The sequence below is a fragment of the Rana temporaria genome, chromosome 2 (genome assembly GCF_905171775.1).
Source record: "Rana temporaria chromosome 2, aRanTem1.1, whole genome shotgun sequence".
Taxonomy (NCBI): domain Eukaryota; kingdom Metazoa; phylum Chordata; class Amphibia; order Anura; family Ranidae; genus Rana; species Rana temporaria.
Window position 1 is genome coordinate 450977163 of NC_053490.1, and position 19632 is coordinate 450996794.

At 42.0% G+C, this 19632-nt stretch overlaps 1 protein-coding gene across 1 annotated transcript in view; it reads left to right on the plus strand.

The window, feature by feature from the left end:
• LRRC75A (leucine rich repeat containing 75A) overlaps positions 1 to 19632 on the plus strand; it is a 451452-nt gene that overhangs the window by 283363 nt on the left and 148457 nt on the right. Inside the window, exon 3 of the mRNA XM_040338500.1 lies at positions 8992 to 9104. Within this exon, the coding sequence (XP_040194434.1) occupies positions 8992 to 9104 (113 nt within the window). The remainder of the gene's footprint in view (positions 1 to 8991; positions 9105 to 19632) is intronic.

The window sequence follows — 19632 nt, forward strand, 5'->3', positions numbered from 1 at the left end:
TGCCATTCTTCCAGAGATTTGTGGAGTGCACAACTAATAGTTGTCATGTGGGCAGATTTTCCCACCTGAGCTGTGGGTCTCTGCAGCTTCTCCAGAGTTACCATGGGCCTCCTGGCTGCTTCTCTGATTAATGCTTTCCTTGCCCGGCCTATCAGTTTAGGTGGACGGCCATGTCTTGGTAGGTTTGCAGTTGTGCCATACACTTTCCATTTTCAGATGATGGATTGAACAGTTAGGGACACTCCCCTTAGCCTTGTCATAGAGGGGAGGGGGTGGGGGAGAAGGAAAAACCAATGGGAACGCAACACTTATACATTGAAAAAGACTACAGTTAAACATAAAGGGATTATGGTAAGCAGGCAGCCTCTCAATACACATCCCCTGTGGAGAGATGTCTCCAGTCCAGACCATTGTCTATGTGCCATTTACCAACACAATTAGACACAGCAACAAGAGGGGGGGGGAAGGGATGTAACATTACATTACATTATCTCAATGCCAGCTTGTCCACAGATCTCCAGTCTCTTCTGGGCCATAATCTTTGGGTAGGAGGCCAGCCCACAGTCCCTTCCAAAACACACAGTGACAGTGGGTTCTGTCACAGGGCGCATACACAAGCCCGACATCGGTCGGTTCAATAGAAACCTGCCAACATTTGGCCCATGTGCTGAACGCCTGAAGCTCAAACAAGTTCCGGACCCTTTTTTGTCGCGCGTATCGGGCGTATTTGAGCATTTCCCATTTCCCATAGAAAGTAATGGAAACGCTCGATTCAAGCGACTTGCGCGACAACGAGCGTTTGCTACAGGCGTTTTGTCGCTTTAATCAATAGAACTTTTCACCCAGGCAGAAGATTAAACAAATCTACCAACATAGCAACAAGTGATGAAAATATGATCATTTTTCCTATTGGCTAAAATAAAAAACGTTGAAGTACAAAAACGTCGGACGAAGCTGTATGCAAACGCGCAAATAAGCATAAGCATCCCCACAAAATGATGCTGCCCCCCACCATGTTTCATGTGGGAATGGTGTGCAGTGTTTCTTCTGGGCCATAATCTTTGGGTTAGAGGCCAGCCCACAGTCCCTTCCAAAACACACAGTGACAGTGGGTTCTGTCACAGGGCGCATACACAAGCCCGACATCGGTCGGTTCAATAGAAACCTGCCAACATTTGGCCCATGTGTAAGACAGCCAGTGTGACAGAAGCTGGCCTTTCAGCCGGGTTCTGTCGAAGGGGCATGACTAAAAAAGGTCTGCTGATCAGTGCTTTCAGCCAATGTGTTCTGGCAGAGGGGCAGTCCCCCTGTCAGAACACAATAGCTTAGCGGGGGGAGATCACATTGGATGGTTGGTTCAGCAGCTCCTCTTGAGCGCTTCTGTTTTTCTTTTCGTTCAGCCCACTGGATTAAACAAAAAACTTAGTGTGTACCAGGCATTAATTACAGCCTTTAGTCTGTTGGGATATGTCTTTACTAACTTTGCTCATCTAGACTTTGCAATAATTGCCCACTCTTCCTTGCAGAACTGCTCAAGTTCAGTTAAATTTGATGGTGACCGTTTGTGGACTGCAGTCTTCAAGTCATTCCACATATTTCCAATGGGGTTTAAGTCATACTATATTCTCCCAGTATTTCACAGGCTTGTCTTACATCCAAGACCCCTCCATTGTGCCAAAGGATGAATCACCCCACCACCTCAATGAAGACATTATCTACCTTCCCTGTGCCCACCCCTAAACATTCCAAACAAATTGCTGTCCAGTACACTAGTTTGGAATCAGGAATAGGATTTTTACATACTAAACTTGCAACAATCGATGATGTTACAAGGTGTTGCTATTGGTGAACACGCTCATCCTATTATTCATATGTATTTACAGTACATTACAGAATCCACCTCTGTATTAAACCCCTATAGAAAACTCATATTCCTTGAGAGTTGAAACATGTAGGGAGTCATTTTGTACAAGATACACACTTATCACGTGTTAATTAATTGTACTTTGAGGTTTGTTTCCCCTTTTGGATAGGACAACGCATTGTAAGAGCTTATGTTCTAAAGCACATGTGTCAAACACAAGGCCGGCGGGTCCAGTTCTGCCTGCTAGGCCATTTCATGTGGCCCTTGCACCTCTCCTACAGCTGCAGCACCCACCTTGTCTCAACCGTCGGCATATGAGAAGGACAAAACCCCTCCACTAGATCCTGCACTTCTCTGTGCAGCTGCAGAGAGGCCCGTCCCTGCCAACCCATCTCAACAATCAGCAGCAGAGAAGAGGAAAGAACTACTCCTACAGATCCTGTGCCTCTTTGTGCGACTGAAGCACCCCCTTGTCTCTGGCTCCTCTGGTCTCAGACTTCTGATGGTGGGGGGCTCTCGATATCTGATGTAAGGGGGTGGGGTGCTCTGGACATCTAGTCTTACAGATACAACCTTTGAAAACAACATTAATGCTGATGCAGCCCTGATCAAATTTAGTTTGACACCCCTGTTCTAAAGGATAAAGTATCTCCCTAAGGCCCCGTACACACGACCAAACATGTCTGCTGAAACTGGTCCGCGGGCCAGTTTCAGCAGACATGTTCGGTCGTGTGTAGGACCGAGCGGACAGAATTCCAGCAAACATTTGCCCGCCGGGCCTTTTCCCAGCAGACAAATATTCCTGGACTTGTTTTAAAACAGTCCTGCCCGCTCGGACATGTTTGGTCGTCTGTACAGACCTACCGTACATGTCGGAGCGCCCGCCATCCCTTGCATGCGTCGAATGACTTTGACGCATGCGTGGAAGCATTTAACTGGCAGGCCCGCCCACGTCGCCGCGTCATCGTCGCGGCGACACCGCGGACACGCCCCGCGTATTGTTTACGCGCGGATTTCTGTACGATGGTTAGTACAGCCATCGTACAGAAATCCCCGGGCAGACATGTACGGTGAAAACGGTCCGGTGGACCGGTTTCATCGTACATGTTTGCCCGTGTGTACACGGCCTTACATGTTCACTCCACCAGATTGGAGGAGGTTTCCTAGGCATTCTAACATCAAGCATTTGTCACTCAGTTTTGTAAGGCTGCCACCTGGTTCCTACCTTCTTCAGGTTCTACTACCGTGTTTCCCCGAAAATAAGACCTACCCTGAAAATAAGACCCAGTGTTATTTTCCAGAAAGGCTGCAATATAAGCCCTACACCGAAAATAAGACCTAGTTTAAAATGCTTGTAAAATCCTATAATCCACTGTATTACAATATTATATAATGTACAATGCATGTGTTTCTGTAATATAATTGCAGGGAAGAGAGCTCCGGAAAGTCACAGAAGCGCAGAACGGCGCTATAAAAAAGGTATTTGCCACAATTATTATTACAGAAACACACAAATTGTACATTATATACTACTGTAATAAAGTGGATTATAGGATTTTACAAGCATTTTAACTTGGTTCATACTGGGGATTCCTGGCAGGCAGGGAGGGAGAAGGGGAGAGAAGACAGCACATCACATGGTAAGACCTACCCCGAAAATAAGCCCTACTGTGTCTTTTGTTGCCAAAATGAATATAAGACCCGGGCTTATTTTCGGGGAAACACGGTAGGTGAATATCCAAGCCTCTTCAGATGCAGCTTTTGGCTGCAAGGTTCTTTCAGCAGCACTCTGACTTAGGTCCTTGACCCTTGACTGTTTTGTTGGACCCATTGTCACAGTTCTCTTTGGGAATTTCTCAGGGTCTGTGAAATCCAAATTCCTTTTTTAGTTTTTTATTACATTTTTAAATTAAAGTCTGACCTTAATAAATAAAAAACAAATGCATAAACCACCTTTAAGAAGGTAAGAGGAGTTTTTTGTAGGAGAAATCCCTCTTACACAGCAGTTAGCTGTGTTAGGCTGGGTTCACACTTCGGTTTTCCCGTCCGTCAGCCGCATACGATTTATATGGAAAACCGTATGCGGCTGAAACGGACGGGAACGTATGGAACCGCACACATGTGCGTTTTCCATTAACATTAATGTTAAAGGAAAACGTATGCGTTTGCCATACTGTTTTAAAAACGACCGCAAAACCGTGGTTGAACACGGTTTTGCGGACGTTTAAAAAAAATTTTGCCAGCAAATCGTACGCACCCGGATGCATCTGAGTGCATACGATTTGCAATGCATTCTCTATCTATACGTTTTCCCGTCCGGGCCCGTACGTTTTCAATACTGAAATCGTATGCGGCTGACGGACGGGAAAACCGTAGTGTGAACCCAGCCTTATCCAGTTATCTGCTTTGGAATAGCAAAGAGCCTAATAGATTCTTTTGTGTAAACGTGATGGAATTCCGGGCTATTCAAGCAGCACAGTGGATTTTATTAAATACTGTACGCGACCAGTACAGCACACTGAAGTTTTGAAAATCGTAATAACAATAGCTTGTAGATAAAATTGAATTATTTGGAATAATGCATTAAATAAATCATGGGTACTGTTGATAACAGACCACACAATGCAATGTATATACTGCTGCAAGGTATGTAAAATTATGTGTTACTGGCATCTTTTTCCTTGGGTTTGCACTTTTGTCAGCATTTGATTGTATCATTTTTTGACAAGCTTACCAGATGCTCATATGTACTGCTGCGTCCTTGTATTTTTTCTAGCTTTAACCCCCTCCTAAGACTTTCTAACTCCATGGTTTGGTATTTAGAATAAACCTGGATCTAAACAAATTAAAAGTAGGCACCTATAATTGTCCCCACATACTTACATACAAGATTCTAGGGTTATCACCAGAATACATGGTGCTCATTCATATAATGCTCTATTTGGATTTTAACAATTTATATAAACCGGACCACTCAGTGCACTGCTTTGCACCAAAAAGTAGGTCTTGCTGCCTTTTTTTTAATGCAAAATTGTGCAATCAGGCAGTGATTGCCATTGGCTGACAGAGGTTACAGCATATTATTACCACTTACTTACTGGTTGCTAGAGGTTACAGCACAAATGATGGCTCACTGATTAGTTGCTAGAGGTTACAGCACATGATTTCTTCTTGTTGATTGGTTGCTAGAGATTACTGTACAGTAATACTGCTCACTGATTGGTTGCTAGAGGTTACAGCACATCATCTCTTCGCTGCAGAGGGGCATGATATGCATATGATTTTCGCCTTTACTTACATATGAATGCAGCCGGCCTCCACTATTTACATATGAATGCAGCCGCTATTTACATATGAATGCTCCAGTTATTTACATATGAATGCTCCAGTTATTTACATATGAATGCTCCAGTTATTTACATATGAATGACTGTTATTTACATGTAAACACAGGGTCTGCAGGTGAGTCATCTGTACACAAAAATAGGGCAGAGCTGGGCAGCATTAGTATTAGCACTTCACACTGAGATATCAGGACACAGCAAAGGACTAAAACTTCAAGGGACAAGGGAATTTAAACTTGGATAGTTGGCAAGTATAAAGCAGCTGTTTTGGGCCCCACAACAATCACAGGGCCCAGGGCAGCTTCCCTTTTTGCCCTGTCTTAAAGACGGCCCTGCTGTTACAACCAAAAACGTAAATGTTTTTTGGGGGAATTTTATGTTGTAGACTAACACAAAGTGCCACATAATAATGAAGTGGAAGGAAAATGATAAATGGTTTTCCAAATGTTTTACAAATAAGTATGTGAAAAGTGTGGCATGCATTTGTATTCAGTCCCCCTGAGTTAATACTTTGTAGAACTTTCACTGAACTTCATTTTTCTCAGCTCGCTGTAGTATTGTACGTCACCGCGTTCTTGACAGTCGGAATTTGGTGTGACCGTGTGTATGCAAGACAAGTTTTAGCCTGAAAAAAATCCACGGTTTTCTTGTCAGAATTTCCAATCCTGTGTACAAGGCTGTGACGGTATTAGAATGATATCCCCGTCAAGGTCTTCCCTTCTTCCCATAAAGAAAATCACCCAATATTCCACGAGGGGGAATATTCCTGCGATCGCCCAATAAGCCACACATGAGTCAGTGCTTACTTCTGGAACAAGACAGACTTTAATGGTACAACACACAGCTTATATGTAATTTACAAACTGTTGCAATGACAATCTCCGCCCCCTCACACAGTGGGGGCTCCCATACAGATGATAGGCAGACATTTCGGAGTCGACCCTGAAGATATTTCTTTAGATAATGACATCAGTGACGTTAATTACTAGTTGTACAGAATACAATATCTAGACAGCCTGGACCCGCATATAGAAGAGATAATTACCACAATGAAGCAATCAGAATAATTAACATGAGCCACTTCTAATCACAGTAAACACAGGGCTCCTTCACACACACAATAGACCATTTACCCTTTGAAATAGGACTGGCTGAGGAAGGGTCATTAACATTTCAAGAGCCTGTTAGCAGAGGGGTGAGTCACACCTGAAATCACCTGTTACACTTAACCCACACACAATATTACTTAGCAGGGAGAATTTAAACTGAAGCATCCTTCACAAAGGCATTAGACCTTTTATAGATAGGTGTGTGCCTTTCCAATCAAATTAAATTTATCACAGGTGGACTCCAACCAAGGTGTACAAACATTTCAGCAACAATCAAGAGAAATGGGAGGCAACTGAGCTAAATTTCAAGTGTCGTTGCAAAGGGTCTGAATACTTATGCCAATGTGATGGTTCAGTCTTTCCTTTTTCTTACATTTGCAAACACTTCAACCATTCTGTTTTCACTTTGTCATTATGGGATACGGAGTGTGAATTAACGAGAGGTGGAAAAAAAAACGAATTCAAACAACTGTAGTATCAGGTTGCAACATAACATTTAAAAAAAGTGAAGGGGGTCTAAATATTTGAGTGCATTTTGTTTTCCTTTACTGAACACAGTACAGTGCATATGGATAAGAGGTTTTCTGTTCTGCACTATTTTATTGCACTCGGGAGTGAACGTAAACATCAGTTTAAAGTTCCCCCAATACCACTGGTATCTCTGGTCAAAATGTAAAATCATATAATAATATCCGCATTGTATTTTAATTATTTGTAGCCTACTCCTATTACTCTGACCTATCTAAACTTTCTTTGTGAAGATCCTTTCATATTTACTTGAATTCTGTGAAACATTTTCACTTTGCCCTGTTGGATGCCCTGCTGCATCACACATTTCACAGAGCCTACCTTCTGAACTACAAGAGTGCTGAGTGGAGGAGTTTCAGGAGGTGGAGTCAGTACAGGAATTGCTGCTTTCAGGCAGCAAAGTACCATGGGATATATAGTTATTTGAAATTTAAAGTAAACAGCAGAGGAGGACCTGCAAAGCAGGCAGGATGTTGTGGAAAGTGATGGCCAGCAGACAGGCAGCATGCACAACATGAAAATAGATTTTATTAAAATAACAGCTGGAGATACGCCAATTGCCTATCCCTGATATACAGGTATGTCGCTGTGCCTGTAAGAGCTGGCTGCCAGCAGTACAATGAGGGTGGCCCTAAAGAGGTTAAGATTAGATTAGATTAGGTTCTTACTGTGTTTTTGTGACATCCTCCGTTAGCTCCTGGACCGCTTCTTTTCCCCCCTTACTGCCATTCATGGCAAAGAGCATTGCACATTAGTTGCAATCATGTGCACTGATCTATGCTACGTTCCAACATACATTGGTACCATGATAGAGAATGCAAATGCCCTCTAACAGGAAATGGGATCACAGCAAAAAAATAAAAATAAAAAATTGGAGGAGGCTGAGAGCAATAGAAGATAACTTTTTGAGTAAAAGAGGAACCTCAGCTGTTTTATTTAAGTCAGCAGCTACAAAGCTACATTCCCCAGGTTTTGTTGTTATCTGCTTTAGCCTTCCAATGCTATTTACTGCTATGGCCAGCTATAGATGGGGCGGTGGACACGCTTATGTTTCACCTGTGGTGCTTGTATTGGTCCAGTAGCGCACCAACACCTTTGCAGCCATTGTGCTACATGCTGGGTGTTTGGTGTGCTCCTGTACCTTTTAAGGAGGGGTGGCTCCCCTTCAGTCCACCTGCCCTTATCTATCCATCAGAATGCATGTGCCTCCATTGTGGGGACACTCATTGTTTAGTGTTAGGACCACAGATTACAGGGTGCTTTGGCGCGGCTCTGTGGTTCACGCATGCGTTTGCAAATGCGTGCGGACAAAACCCCTGTTTTTAACGCATACTGTTAGACAGGTTAATTGGTTGTTCTGCGAGCTGGTCGGTAAGTAGGCTTGTTTTTTCCCTGGGCATTCCCCAGGTTTTGTTGTTACAAATACTGTAGTAGTTGACTTTTAAAAATCAGTTCCTTACCAATGCCTGAAGTCCAGTGCTGTCTTCCCACAACCTGTTGTTCTTCTTCTTACCAGTGTGGGTCCCTGGGGCTGCCATCTTGGGTAGAGGAACAGGCCGTGGCTTCCTGAGGAGCCACAGCCGGCTCCCAACTGCACATGCGTGAGCTCACGCGGCAGTCTATGAATGGTCCCGTGGCCTCTTCGGACTGACATGCGGAAGATGATGGGGCAAGGGGCATCATATTCACCTAGGCAAGGATTTCAGAAGTGGCTTCCAATAAAAATCAGGTACATTCTCATCCCCCCAAAAAAACTATAACTTTTTGCAGGCTAAACTAGAGTTTAGTGTGACTTTTATCAATGTTGCAGGGGGGACACTTTAAGATCAAGGTGGAATTGCTTTTTACTAGGAATTTCTGAAAAAACCGAAGCCTTTGGATGTAACAAAAAAGATGGTTGCTTATCAGAAATCTTCCAAACAAAATGATACAAAGACAAATCTTGTATCTCACTTGCTGCAAGGCCTTTAACCTCTACTGTAGTTTGTTGACTTCTTTCTGTATTTGCTTTATAGATCCGACATTGCTTTTGGTAATGTATACTAGCTAGGAGTACTAGAAAATGTAGACAATTTAATGAGACAAAATGAACTCTGTATAGGGATCCTACCTTGTGTATTAAATGTGCCTCTTCTTTACGTTGCAGGAGGGAGATTCACTTGGGGCAATGGAGAAAGTGTGCAGACAGCTGACTTACCACCTCAGCCCTCACTCACAATGGAAACGTCAAGGTATCGTGAAGCGAAAGCCGCAGGCCTGGTGAGTCACCCTTTCAGAAACACAGTACATCTTGACAGCTCATAGACCTGAACATGATTTGGGGGATCGGCAAGTGTCTTCATTAAACAAGTTGCTTGTTTCTTCTCCCTCCTGCAGTCCTCCCTGCTTGTTTTGTGTACAGATGACCTGTTTTGAAAGCCCAGGGCTTTTACGTGACCCAGATATTTAAACTAACCTATATCAGCATTTTCCTCTTCTCTGCTTCTCTATGCAGGTTTCTCTCTTGTGTATGTGTATGGTAATTGAGTCCATTACTTTTTATTATTGCTCTCAAATAAGAAGTACGGCTAAAGCTCTTATGACTATACTGCTCCTGTAGGTCACAGGAGTGCACTTAGTTCTGCACTCCTGTGACACAGATTCTGCCGACAGAGGGCTAAAGTCCACTGTCAGCTGATGTCACAGAGCTGGTTCAGGCTCTGCAGGGATCCCTACAATAATGCCGGGATCTGCCCAGCTGCCTGACCAGCAGCTGGCTCAGTCTGAGCCAGCCGTTCCTGCCCCCTGCACAGTAAGTGCTGGAGAGGCAGAGCACAGAGAAGTAAGTGACAGTTGCTGTTCTGTGCGGTTAGCGGACCTAAGAACTGGACGTCTTTGATCGCTTAGTTTTGTTTTATATCCCGCACTTCTCCTAAGTGGAACCATTGTCCAGTGTGATTATTTTCCTTAACTAATGTCACGAAAACATATTCACAGTTTTTCATTTATTCTGTTGACATAACTTCAGAGGATAAAAAAGGAAAAAAATAAATTACGGTAGATCCAAAAGCTTTTTTCTCACCAATGTCACAAAATATTAAATTCCTTGTAATGTAGAACTGTCACTTTGTGACATGCATAATTCTACAACAAAGGAGCCAAAGGAATGCCAATAAGGATCTGCTGTGAATCAGATTTGTGGATTCTGGGCCAGATTCACATAGGTTAGAGGATCTTTAGATCCGCGTAACCTATGTGATTTAAGATCCGCCGCCGCAAGTTTTTGAGGCAAGTGGGTAATTCACAAAACACTTACCTCAAAACTTGTGGCGGCGTATCGTAAATCCTCCGGCGGAATTAAAATTTCGCGGCTAGGGGGAGTGTAGTATTTAAATCAGGCGCGTCCCCGCGCCGATTTAACTGTGCATGCGCTGTCCGTGAATTTCCCGGCGTGCATTGCTCCCAATGACGTCGCTAGGACGTCATTGGTTTCGGCATGAGCGTAATGTGTGTCCATCGCTTTTGTGAATCGACGTACGCAAATGACGTAAAATTTCAAAATTCGACGCGGGAATGACGGCCATACTTAACGTTGGCTGCGCCTCATAGAAGCAGGGGTAACTATATGCCGGGAAAACCCTTACGTAAACAGCGTAAAGTGACTGCGTCGGGCCCGCGTACGTTCGTGAATTGGCGTATCTCGCTGATTTACATATTCTCTGCGTAAATCAGCGAGAACGCCCCCAGCGGCCATTTTAAAATTGCAGTTAGGATATGACGGTGTAAGTCACTTACACCTGTCGGATCTTAGGCATATCTATGCGTAACTGATTCTATGAATCAGTCGCATAGATACGACCGGCCGAACTCAGAGATACGACGGTGTATCAGGAGATTAGAGATACGAGGGTGAATCTGGCCCTCTGTCTTCAACTGTGAGTTGTCAGTGGGCCTGATTTACTAAAGTAAAATGGAATGTAAACAGAAATGAAATAAAGTGAAAGCTGGGCCTGAAACACTGTATTGTAAGGTGAGGTACAATTAACCTGCATTCACTTTTAACGTTTATTTTGTATATTTTTCTGTACATTACTGGTTGTTTGAAGTGAACACGGGTTCACTTTACATGTTCGTGCATAAGGTTCCCTCTTCACTTCACCCCATTTCACTTCATACTTTATTACAGGGGTTCTTAAAGGCCTTGTTCACCTTTACCAAAACAACTGCCTATGCAAATAAAGGATGTCTGTAAATAAAAACTTTGACCAAAGTTGAATAATGCCCTTGCTATAGGTTTAGGCTATTTACTGTATATACCTTATAAAACCTGTCTGGAAAATTCCTGGGACATTGCTAAGAGACTCCTAGCTATTATGTTTACTTTCACCATCACTGGAGTGAGCTTTTTCTCTTATTCATACATACCCCCTCACATGCACTTTCCCCCCTAATTCAGTAGCTCTGAGCTCAGCATTTGAGATCTTGCTCATGTGATGGTAAAGATGAAATGTAACAGCTAGGCATCTTAACAACATACTAGGAGTTTTCCAGTCAGGCCTCATGTGGTATGTAAATGGACTACATTTATAGCAAAGGCATTATTCAACTCTGGATAAAGATAAAAAACAAAAGGTTGAGACTTTATATGAGGTGCAGGGCATACGAAGCCAAGCCCCTCCATCCCCAATACTTGATCAAGAAGGAAGGAGGGTGGGACTTTATTTATATGAGGCATGCATCCAGGGAGATAACACAATAAAAATATGTATGGCAGGTACCTAATATAATAGAACTAAGAACATTACATGAAAGCATTGCTTAACCTCCCTAGCGGTATGATTATTTCAGATTTTAGGTCCTGAAAGCGGTACCATTATTTTGCAAGGAAATTTGGCGTTTTATACTGTGGGCCTGTATTTCTTAGGAATAACTCACTTAAATCTGACCAAACAAGAGTCTAGTAGGCATCCCGGGTATGAAAAGGTTTGAAAAACAAAATTATAAATTATAATATAATAAATAATTATAAATAATTATAACAAATAATAATATAATTATAATAAAAATTATTCAATAATGTAATCAACTCAAAAACACAGAAATTGTCACTGTCATTACTTTTATTTTTTTATGACGAATTTCCCCACAAATCGCTATCGCACAATTCTGCAAGTGATTATAATTTATTATCGCTGTTTTCTAGCTGCTCTAAAACCACTTTTGACATAAAGGGACACTTTTTGGTTGCTATGGACAATCTACAGTTTGCAGGCAGAAAGAACAGTTTTTATTATACAAAAGTACATGTAGGGCACTGGGCAGACCACTAGGGACAAAGGGGGTGTGTATTTTTTACATACAGTACTGTAATCTATAGGATTACAGTATACTGTATGTAAGGTGTTTGTTTATTTTTTGAATTTGGCGCCGTTCTCCGCCCCCGTGCGTCGTAACATCGCAGGGAACAGAGATCGGCGGCATACGGGGACACTGTGAATCGAGCGAGGACCCGCTCGCTCACACAGCGCGGCGGCATCGATGGATCCAGGGACAAGGTAAGTAACTTTGTCTCTGGCTGCAGCGAGGCGAGCCCGAGTCTGGCTCGGGGATACCACTCTTGGTATAAAAATCTTACCCAGAGCCAGACTCGGGAATACCACCAGAGGGGTTAAAGGGGTTGTAAAGGTTTGTTTTTTTAATTTTCTAAATGGGTTCCTTTTAAGCTAGTGCATTGTTGGTTCACTTATCATTTCCTTCGATTTCCCTTCTAAATGTTTTTTTTCTTTGTTTTCTTAGTCTGAATTTCTCACTTCCTGTTCATCCTCGGTAATCTGTTCAGTAAGCTGTTCTGGCTGACTAACCACCGCTCGGAAGATGGTGGCAAATTTACTAGGGAGAAACAGGAAGTGAGAAATTCAGACAAAGAAAAAAAACATTTGAACCTTTACAACCTCTTTACAAACCCTTTAACAACAATTCGCACTCAACAGTTTAATTGTATATAAAATATATCAATAATGATAATATAATTAGTTCATACTGTAAACATTATAAAGGACCAAATTCATTGAAGCGTGTCGCCATAATAAATAACTGTAACCCTGATTGGTTGGTACAATCCAATTGGTATATGAGGTAGTTGCTTGTAATAATGCAATATATAAGTGAGGGGGCATCTATTCGACGCGTTTCGTGGTGACTGACACTCTTCAGGAGCAGGTATGAGGTGGATGTCTATAAATATTAAAACATATATATATATATATTTTTTTAAATAAAGGTAAAATTGTGTGGTAGGTCTTTCTATAGGTAGAGGAGGGGAAAAAGCGAGTTCCCGGAACTACTTACAGACATGCCTATGAATCTGGGCGTAGGCGTGGAGGGCTGGAGGGCGACCGGAAGAACAATTATTCAACTGGGGTCAAAGTTTCACAGTTTGTTTTTCTCTACAGATGCCTCTTATCTGCGTAGGTAGTTTTTTGGTAAAGGTGACCACCAATGGATTGCCCCATATGTTTCCATTCCCCCTTCTTCAGACAGTCGAAATTCCCATTATCAACATCAACGGCAAAAAGCTAGTTATGCCACGTGAGATATTTACTTTTTTTGCATTTTTTTGTTTTTGTGCTATAAAAAAATCAATGAATCAGTGAATCAATTAACTATTAGTGACAAAGGATACTTTCATGTAATCTGACACACCATGTCAATTTCTCTACTACCATACCCCCATTATTTGACCTGATTCACACTGATGCGGTTCTGCAAGCCACGTCTTGCGTTTAAATGGACTTCAGTGGCTCCTGAAACACAGGCAAAGGGCCCCTGCTCCTTTTTTGGAATTGCAGGCCGCACAGGAACCGCAAGTGCAGTGTGGTTCCCATTAAAGGGGCAATTTCCCCTGCATGCAGCGTGCCATTAGAGATGAATGGCACTCGCACTCATCTCTTTTTCTGTGCAGGTGGTTGTGGCTGTCAGCGAGAACCACCTACACAGATTTGAACCTAGCCTTCGCTAAGTTGACCTTCTCGTTCTAGTTCATGAGGCCAGGTAGTCTAACTACTCTGTCTCTTGTTTTATGATTCTTTCTTTATAATTTACCATCAACCATCTGCTGGTTATCACAATGAAAGACCGGGAATAAAATTCACTTTTAAAGCTATCGTTACTAACATACAAGGTGATTATTTGAAATCAATGAAACCCCTTAATCAGTATTAAATTGTGGGTGCCAGTATCCTCAATTAATAAAAATAAATACAAATCTTCTGGTTATCACAATGAAATACAGCTAACAATATCCATCTCTAAAGGTATTACTGGGAATATGAAATCAACATGAGGCTGAGAGTTAACCTTTTCGTAAATAGGCAGATGTTGCCTCGAGAATGATGGGCAGGGTGGAAGTACCCTTTATCATCGCCTAGATTAGGGCAGGTTTACAAAGTTTATGGCCAGCTTTGTCTTTTCTTTTTCAATGTAACTGGAAAGCTTTTTTTTGACTGAAATGGGTAGTGTTTACCCTTCCCTCCTCTTTTTCTGCAGAATTGTAAGTGCTTCTAAATAACAGGTTAGGTATAAATGCTCATATTTCTCTGATATCAGTGTAATTTTCTTTGGTGCAGCTCTGTACTAAAGTAGGTTTGAATATAGAATTGCAGGATTATGTAGCACGTTTTTGTGCTCAGTCCATACAATGCTTGTAGCTGGCCACACATGGAAAGACACATTGGTACAGCTGATTATGGTGCTTTCGTTCTGCAACCAGGCATCATGTGGGTCACCAACTGTAGCAACAGGCAGTCTTCAATACCAGAGTCAGACGAAAAGGGGTGCAAATTTCCATTGTAATCGAAATATAAACCCTATGCTGTGGATTTCTGCAACTATAAGAAAAAGAGAAGGTTTAGGAAGAATCATTTAATCATGCTTCCAAATATCTCAATGTCATGCCGTGCATACACGACCGGTTTTCCTGGCAGGAAAACTGCTATGAGAGCATTTGGCCGGGAATCCCAGCCGTGTGTATGCTCCATCTCAGTTTTCCCGACAACCGCGGGGGAATACCGGGGGGAAAAAAGAGAACATGTTCTCTTTTTTCCCTCCGGGTTTCCTGTCGGTTTTTAAGCTGGCAGTTTCCCTATGGGGAAAAACTGCAGTGGAGCATAAACATGGCCGGGTTTCCTGACCAAAGCTCTCATGGCTGTTTTCCTGTCGGGGAAACCCGACCGTGTGTAGGGGGAAAAAGGCTATCAAGCAGGTTCTCGATTTTCCCGGCTGACTTTTTACCACCGGGAAAACCGATCGTGTGTACAAGGCATAAGGCTGGTGTAAAAAGGTAGCCACTGGGAAAGTTAACAAGTATTTGTGAATGTTTTTTTAGCTTCGTAATGCAAAATAACTTGACTGCTGAGAAGCATATGCTCATACAGCAAATTAACATACAAATACCTTGCCCAATAATGACACAGAAGCTGATTAAGTTAGAAAATGGCAAGGCCACAACTTTATTGAACTTTTCCAAACATAACAAATAATGCCTGTCACAGGTATACTGTGATCATACATAAACCATAAACTGACATAGTTTAAGAGGCCTGTCCTTACCATCAGTGCCAAACAGGTATTAGAATTTAACTTGAGGGCATATCCCATACAACAATTGCTGGCAAGGTCAAACTGCCATTAAAGCTGTGACAAAACATCAGAATGGGTGGGTGGCCGATCAACTCTTCTGTCAGCTGAATCTCCTCAGGTCAGTGGAACATGCCTAGCATAACCTTCTTCTACAGTTTAGACTCTGCCCCATCACCTTGTGTTCTTGTAACCAATCCTGACGGAGCCATTTAACCACCTCCTTGTTTTGGATCAACGCCCACTGTAAAACAATGCTTCCATCAGTCAAGGCTCCCTTTCTCTGAATGATTTAAGGGGCTTTCATTATTTAAATTGCTTTTTTACACTACATATAATCTATTTTGCTAATATGTACTGATGGTTTGATAATGTCAATATTAGCAAATTGAGTGCACTCTGATTCTAGAGCGCCCCATTGCTCTTTTTTTCACCCATTTCTTCCACAGACCTTCTTGCAGGCTCTGTCTTTTCTAAGACCCCTTTCACACTGGGGCAGCATCGTATTTACTGAGGTATTCGGCCTCTAGTGGGACACTTTTAACCCCTGTTAGCGACCGAAAAAAGGGTTAAAACCACCCCCAAAGGGCCGCTGCAGCGGCACTTTGCCGGCGTTTCAGTCACACTGCCCATTCATTTCAATGGGCAAGAGCGGTGAAGGATCGGTTTACACATTGCTCCTTCACCGATACAAAGATGCTGCTTGCAGGAGTTTTTTTAGCATCCTGCCAGTACACCGGCTTTCACACTGAGACTGAAGGGGGGCCATTTTTCAGTTGCTTTACTTTATTTTTAGCCCAAAAGTGGCTGAAAAACGCCCAGTGTGAAAGGGGTCTAAAAGGTGATTGTGCAGTCAGTTTATAGGTCGTGTGATCAAAAGATGTGGAGGTACGGAATAAAATGCACATCTCTAGATATAATGTCAACTAAATGAGTTAGCTTTCCCTGCACTACATGCCCTTAATAGCAACAGTATTACCTTCTCACAAGTCAGTAATGTTACTACAGTAAAACCTTGGTTTGAGAGCGTTTTGCAAGACAAGCAACATTTTTTAATAACTTTTGCGATGTCTTGATATAAGAGTAGCGTCATGTCACAACTGGGTATAAAAGAGAAGAGATGCGCCTGTAAATGTATCAATATGGTTACATTTAATGAAGGTACAACATTTAGAAACATATTGCTACACTTATAGGCACCTCCCTTCTCCTGATGAATTTTGCTTCTAATCCCCTTGTGGAGGCTTCCATTTGTGGATGGACATTTTATGGTTACACAACCTGGTCACATTGCTATAATATTTTTAGATGGACTATAAACTGAAGGACTTATGAACAAATGGTTGTGGAACGAATCATTTGCGTTCCATTATTTCTTTTGGGGAAATTCGCTTTGATATACAAGTGGATTACAAGCATGTTTTTGGAACGAATTATGCTCCCAATCAAAGGTTTTACTGTTTTATGGAGAGTTCATAAGCAAGAAAACAACATTATATTTCTAAAATTAGTGCATTCACAGTGATAAGTCGCCCTGTGATTTTATGCAAGTTTGGCAAGACCCATTTAAACATTATGGGCCAGATCCACAAAGAAGTTACGCTGGCGTATCTATTGACACGCCGCGTAACTTCTAGGATGCTCCGGCGTATCTTTTTTCTGTATTCAGAAAACAAGATACGCCAGAATTTTGCTAAGATACGACCAGCGTAAGTCGCCTACTCTGTCGTATCTTAACTGCATATTTACGCTGGCCGCTAGGGGCGTGTACTTTTTCCGGCGTAAAGTTACCCCTGCTATATGAGACGCAGCCAATGTTAAGTATGGAAGTCAGGCCAGCGTCAAATTTTCCGTCGATTACGTCGTTTGCGTAAGTCGTTCGCGAATAGGGCTGTGCGTCATTTACGTTCACATCGAAAGCATCGGCTTTTTGCGGGTTAATTTGGAGCATGCGCACTGGTATACTTTCACGGACGGCGCATGTGCCGTTCGTAAAAAGCGTGATTTACGTGGGGTCACAATACATTAACATAAAACACGCCCACATGTTCCATATTTGAATTAGGCGGGCTTACGCCGGCCTATTTACGCTACGCTGCCGCAACTTTGCTTTGAGAATACTGCACTTGCCTGTCAAAGTAGCTGCAGCGTAGCGTAACTACGATACGCTACGCCTGCCTAAAATTACGCCGTTGTACGTGGATCTGGCCCTATATTTCTCTTTGCAATGACTCGATTGGAACATTTAGTGGGAAAACATCATGACTGGGACCCCCAAATGATATCAAAATATGGGGACTGCAATTGCTGGTCGTCTACAAACTAGCTAAATGGTTGTCTGTGGCTTTAATACTTTCTGAATTACTGTATTTAAAGCGCTGTATAAACTGTTGGCGCTATATAAATCCTGTATAATAATAATAATAATAATCTGCACACTTATTATGGCCTGGTCAGAGGGTCAGCAGGAAATAAACATATTCTGAAAGACATCAGCAATGGCAGCCCCAGCCGCTTGTCTTACATTTACCAAGATTGTAAATTTACAGTGGTACTACAAGTAAAACTTTTTAGCAATACAAGCCTCAAAAAAGATGTTATGGATAGACAGGCTGATTTTGTTTCTGCCACTCCCTCCCCTCTATTCACAAACCTCAGTGTATTTCTGACAGTCTGGCACGCCTCTTCATCTTTGTAGGTGTTAATTAAATTTCCATGTTAAAATTGAATGTCCCTGTACTAAGGCAGTATCAGACATCATCTGCATTTATAGAAGGCGAAATCTAGTGAACTTGGAACACTACTGAGATGGAGTATTTGCTCTATTTTCCTTTGGTAATTGCTTTTCTAATTACTTCCCGTCCTTTTTTGTTTTAGAACATAAAGGCAAGTCAAACAACTTCCAATGTTTGTCATTTCTAGAGTAATTGCAGTCTCCTATAAATATATGTACGAAGCTGGGGCTCTGTTAGTCAACAATATAAACGTGGTCTAACTGACACATCAAGTTATGCCCCCCACTGCTCACAAACATTGCAGTATATGTTGTGAATGATTTCAATTAGGGATACCAAAAATGAGTTTGGTGTGTATAGACTGTTGAAATAGTATAGGGATACTATATCTGAAAGAGAATTGGAGTCTGCAAATGTATCAAGTTCTTAATAAGTAAAATTATAATTGAATCTACTATTTTTAATTTCCAATGTTTTTTTTTTATTAAAGTTTGGTAATGTGAGTGAAGTACAACAGATCAATTGTTCACAATTTTTAACAAGTGCTTCATAACGGAGAGAGATACAGAAGCAATAAAAATCCCTGACGTCTATTTAGGGAGTTCAGATTAAATTTCATGGAAACATAGGCCAACAATGGGATGTCTGTCTTCACCAATGTTATACCATCAAGTACCAAATCGGACTCCATAGAGATTTCTAAATATGGTACAAAATCCTAAGCAGCCATTTGTTGGCCAAGAAGATTCCCCAAATTTTCAGGTAGCCAAAGTATAATGAGGATAGAGAGGAGAAGAGAAAAGTAGTAGTAGCAAGCACCCCCACCAATCCCGGCAGATAGCTGTAGTAAGTTAGCAAGTAGCACCAGTCAGGTATTTGATGCATGTGTCCCATGTTTTTTTTAAACAAAGGCATCTTTTCTTGTAATAGGGCTGAGAGGCGTTCATTCATCATAATCCAAGATATCGTCCCAGATAGCAAGGATAACTTGCCACAAATTTGTGGCAGTGTTGAATTGCAAGTCTTGTTAACTTGCTGCACATTTACATCGGCAAGTTGTACACTTTCAGAGCACTTAACGCACAATTCTAGCTGACACTTTTCCAATTGGTATCACATTTGCGTGGCAAGTCTCTAGCAAGAGCAAAGGTGGAGTGGTGAGTCTACAGCTAGAGCTCTGCAAGTCTACAGCATGAAAATTCAGCCACAATGACCCCTGTGATGAGATGACTATTTCACAACATAATTAAACCAGAATTTGCAGCAGACTTGCAGAATGTTTGCAAAGAATGTTGATCTGGAGTCATGCAATGCGGACTTGCTGCAATTGTGCAACAAACTTGTGAAGACTGGCAAGTCTAGCAATAGCTTAGCAAGTCATTTTCAAACTTGTAGCACAATTGTTTGCTATCTGGAATAGCATTTACTAAGTTGAATTG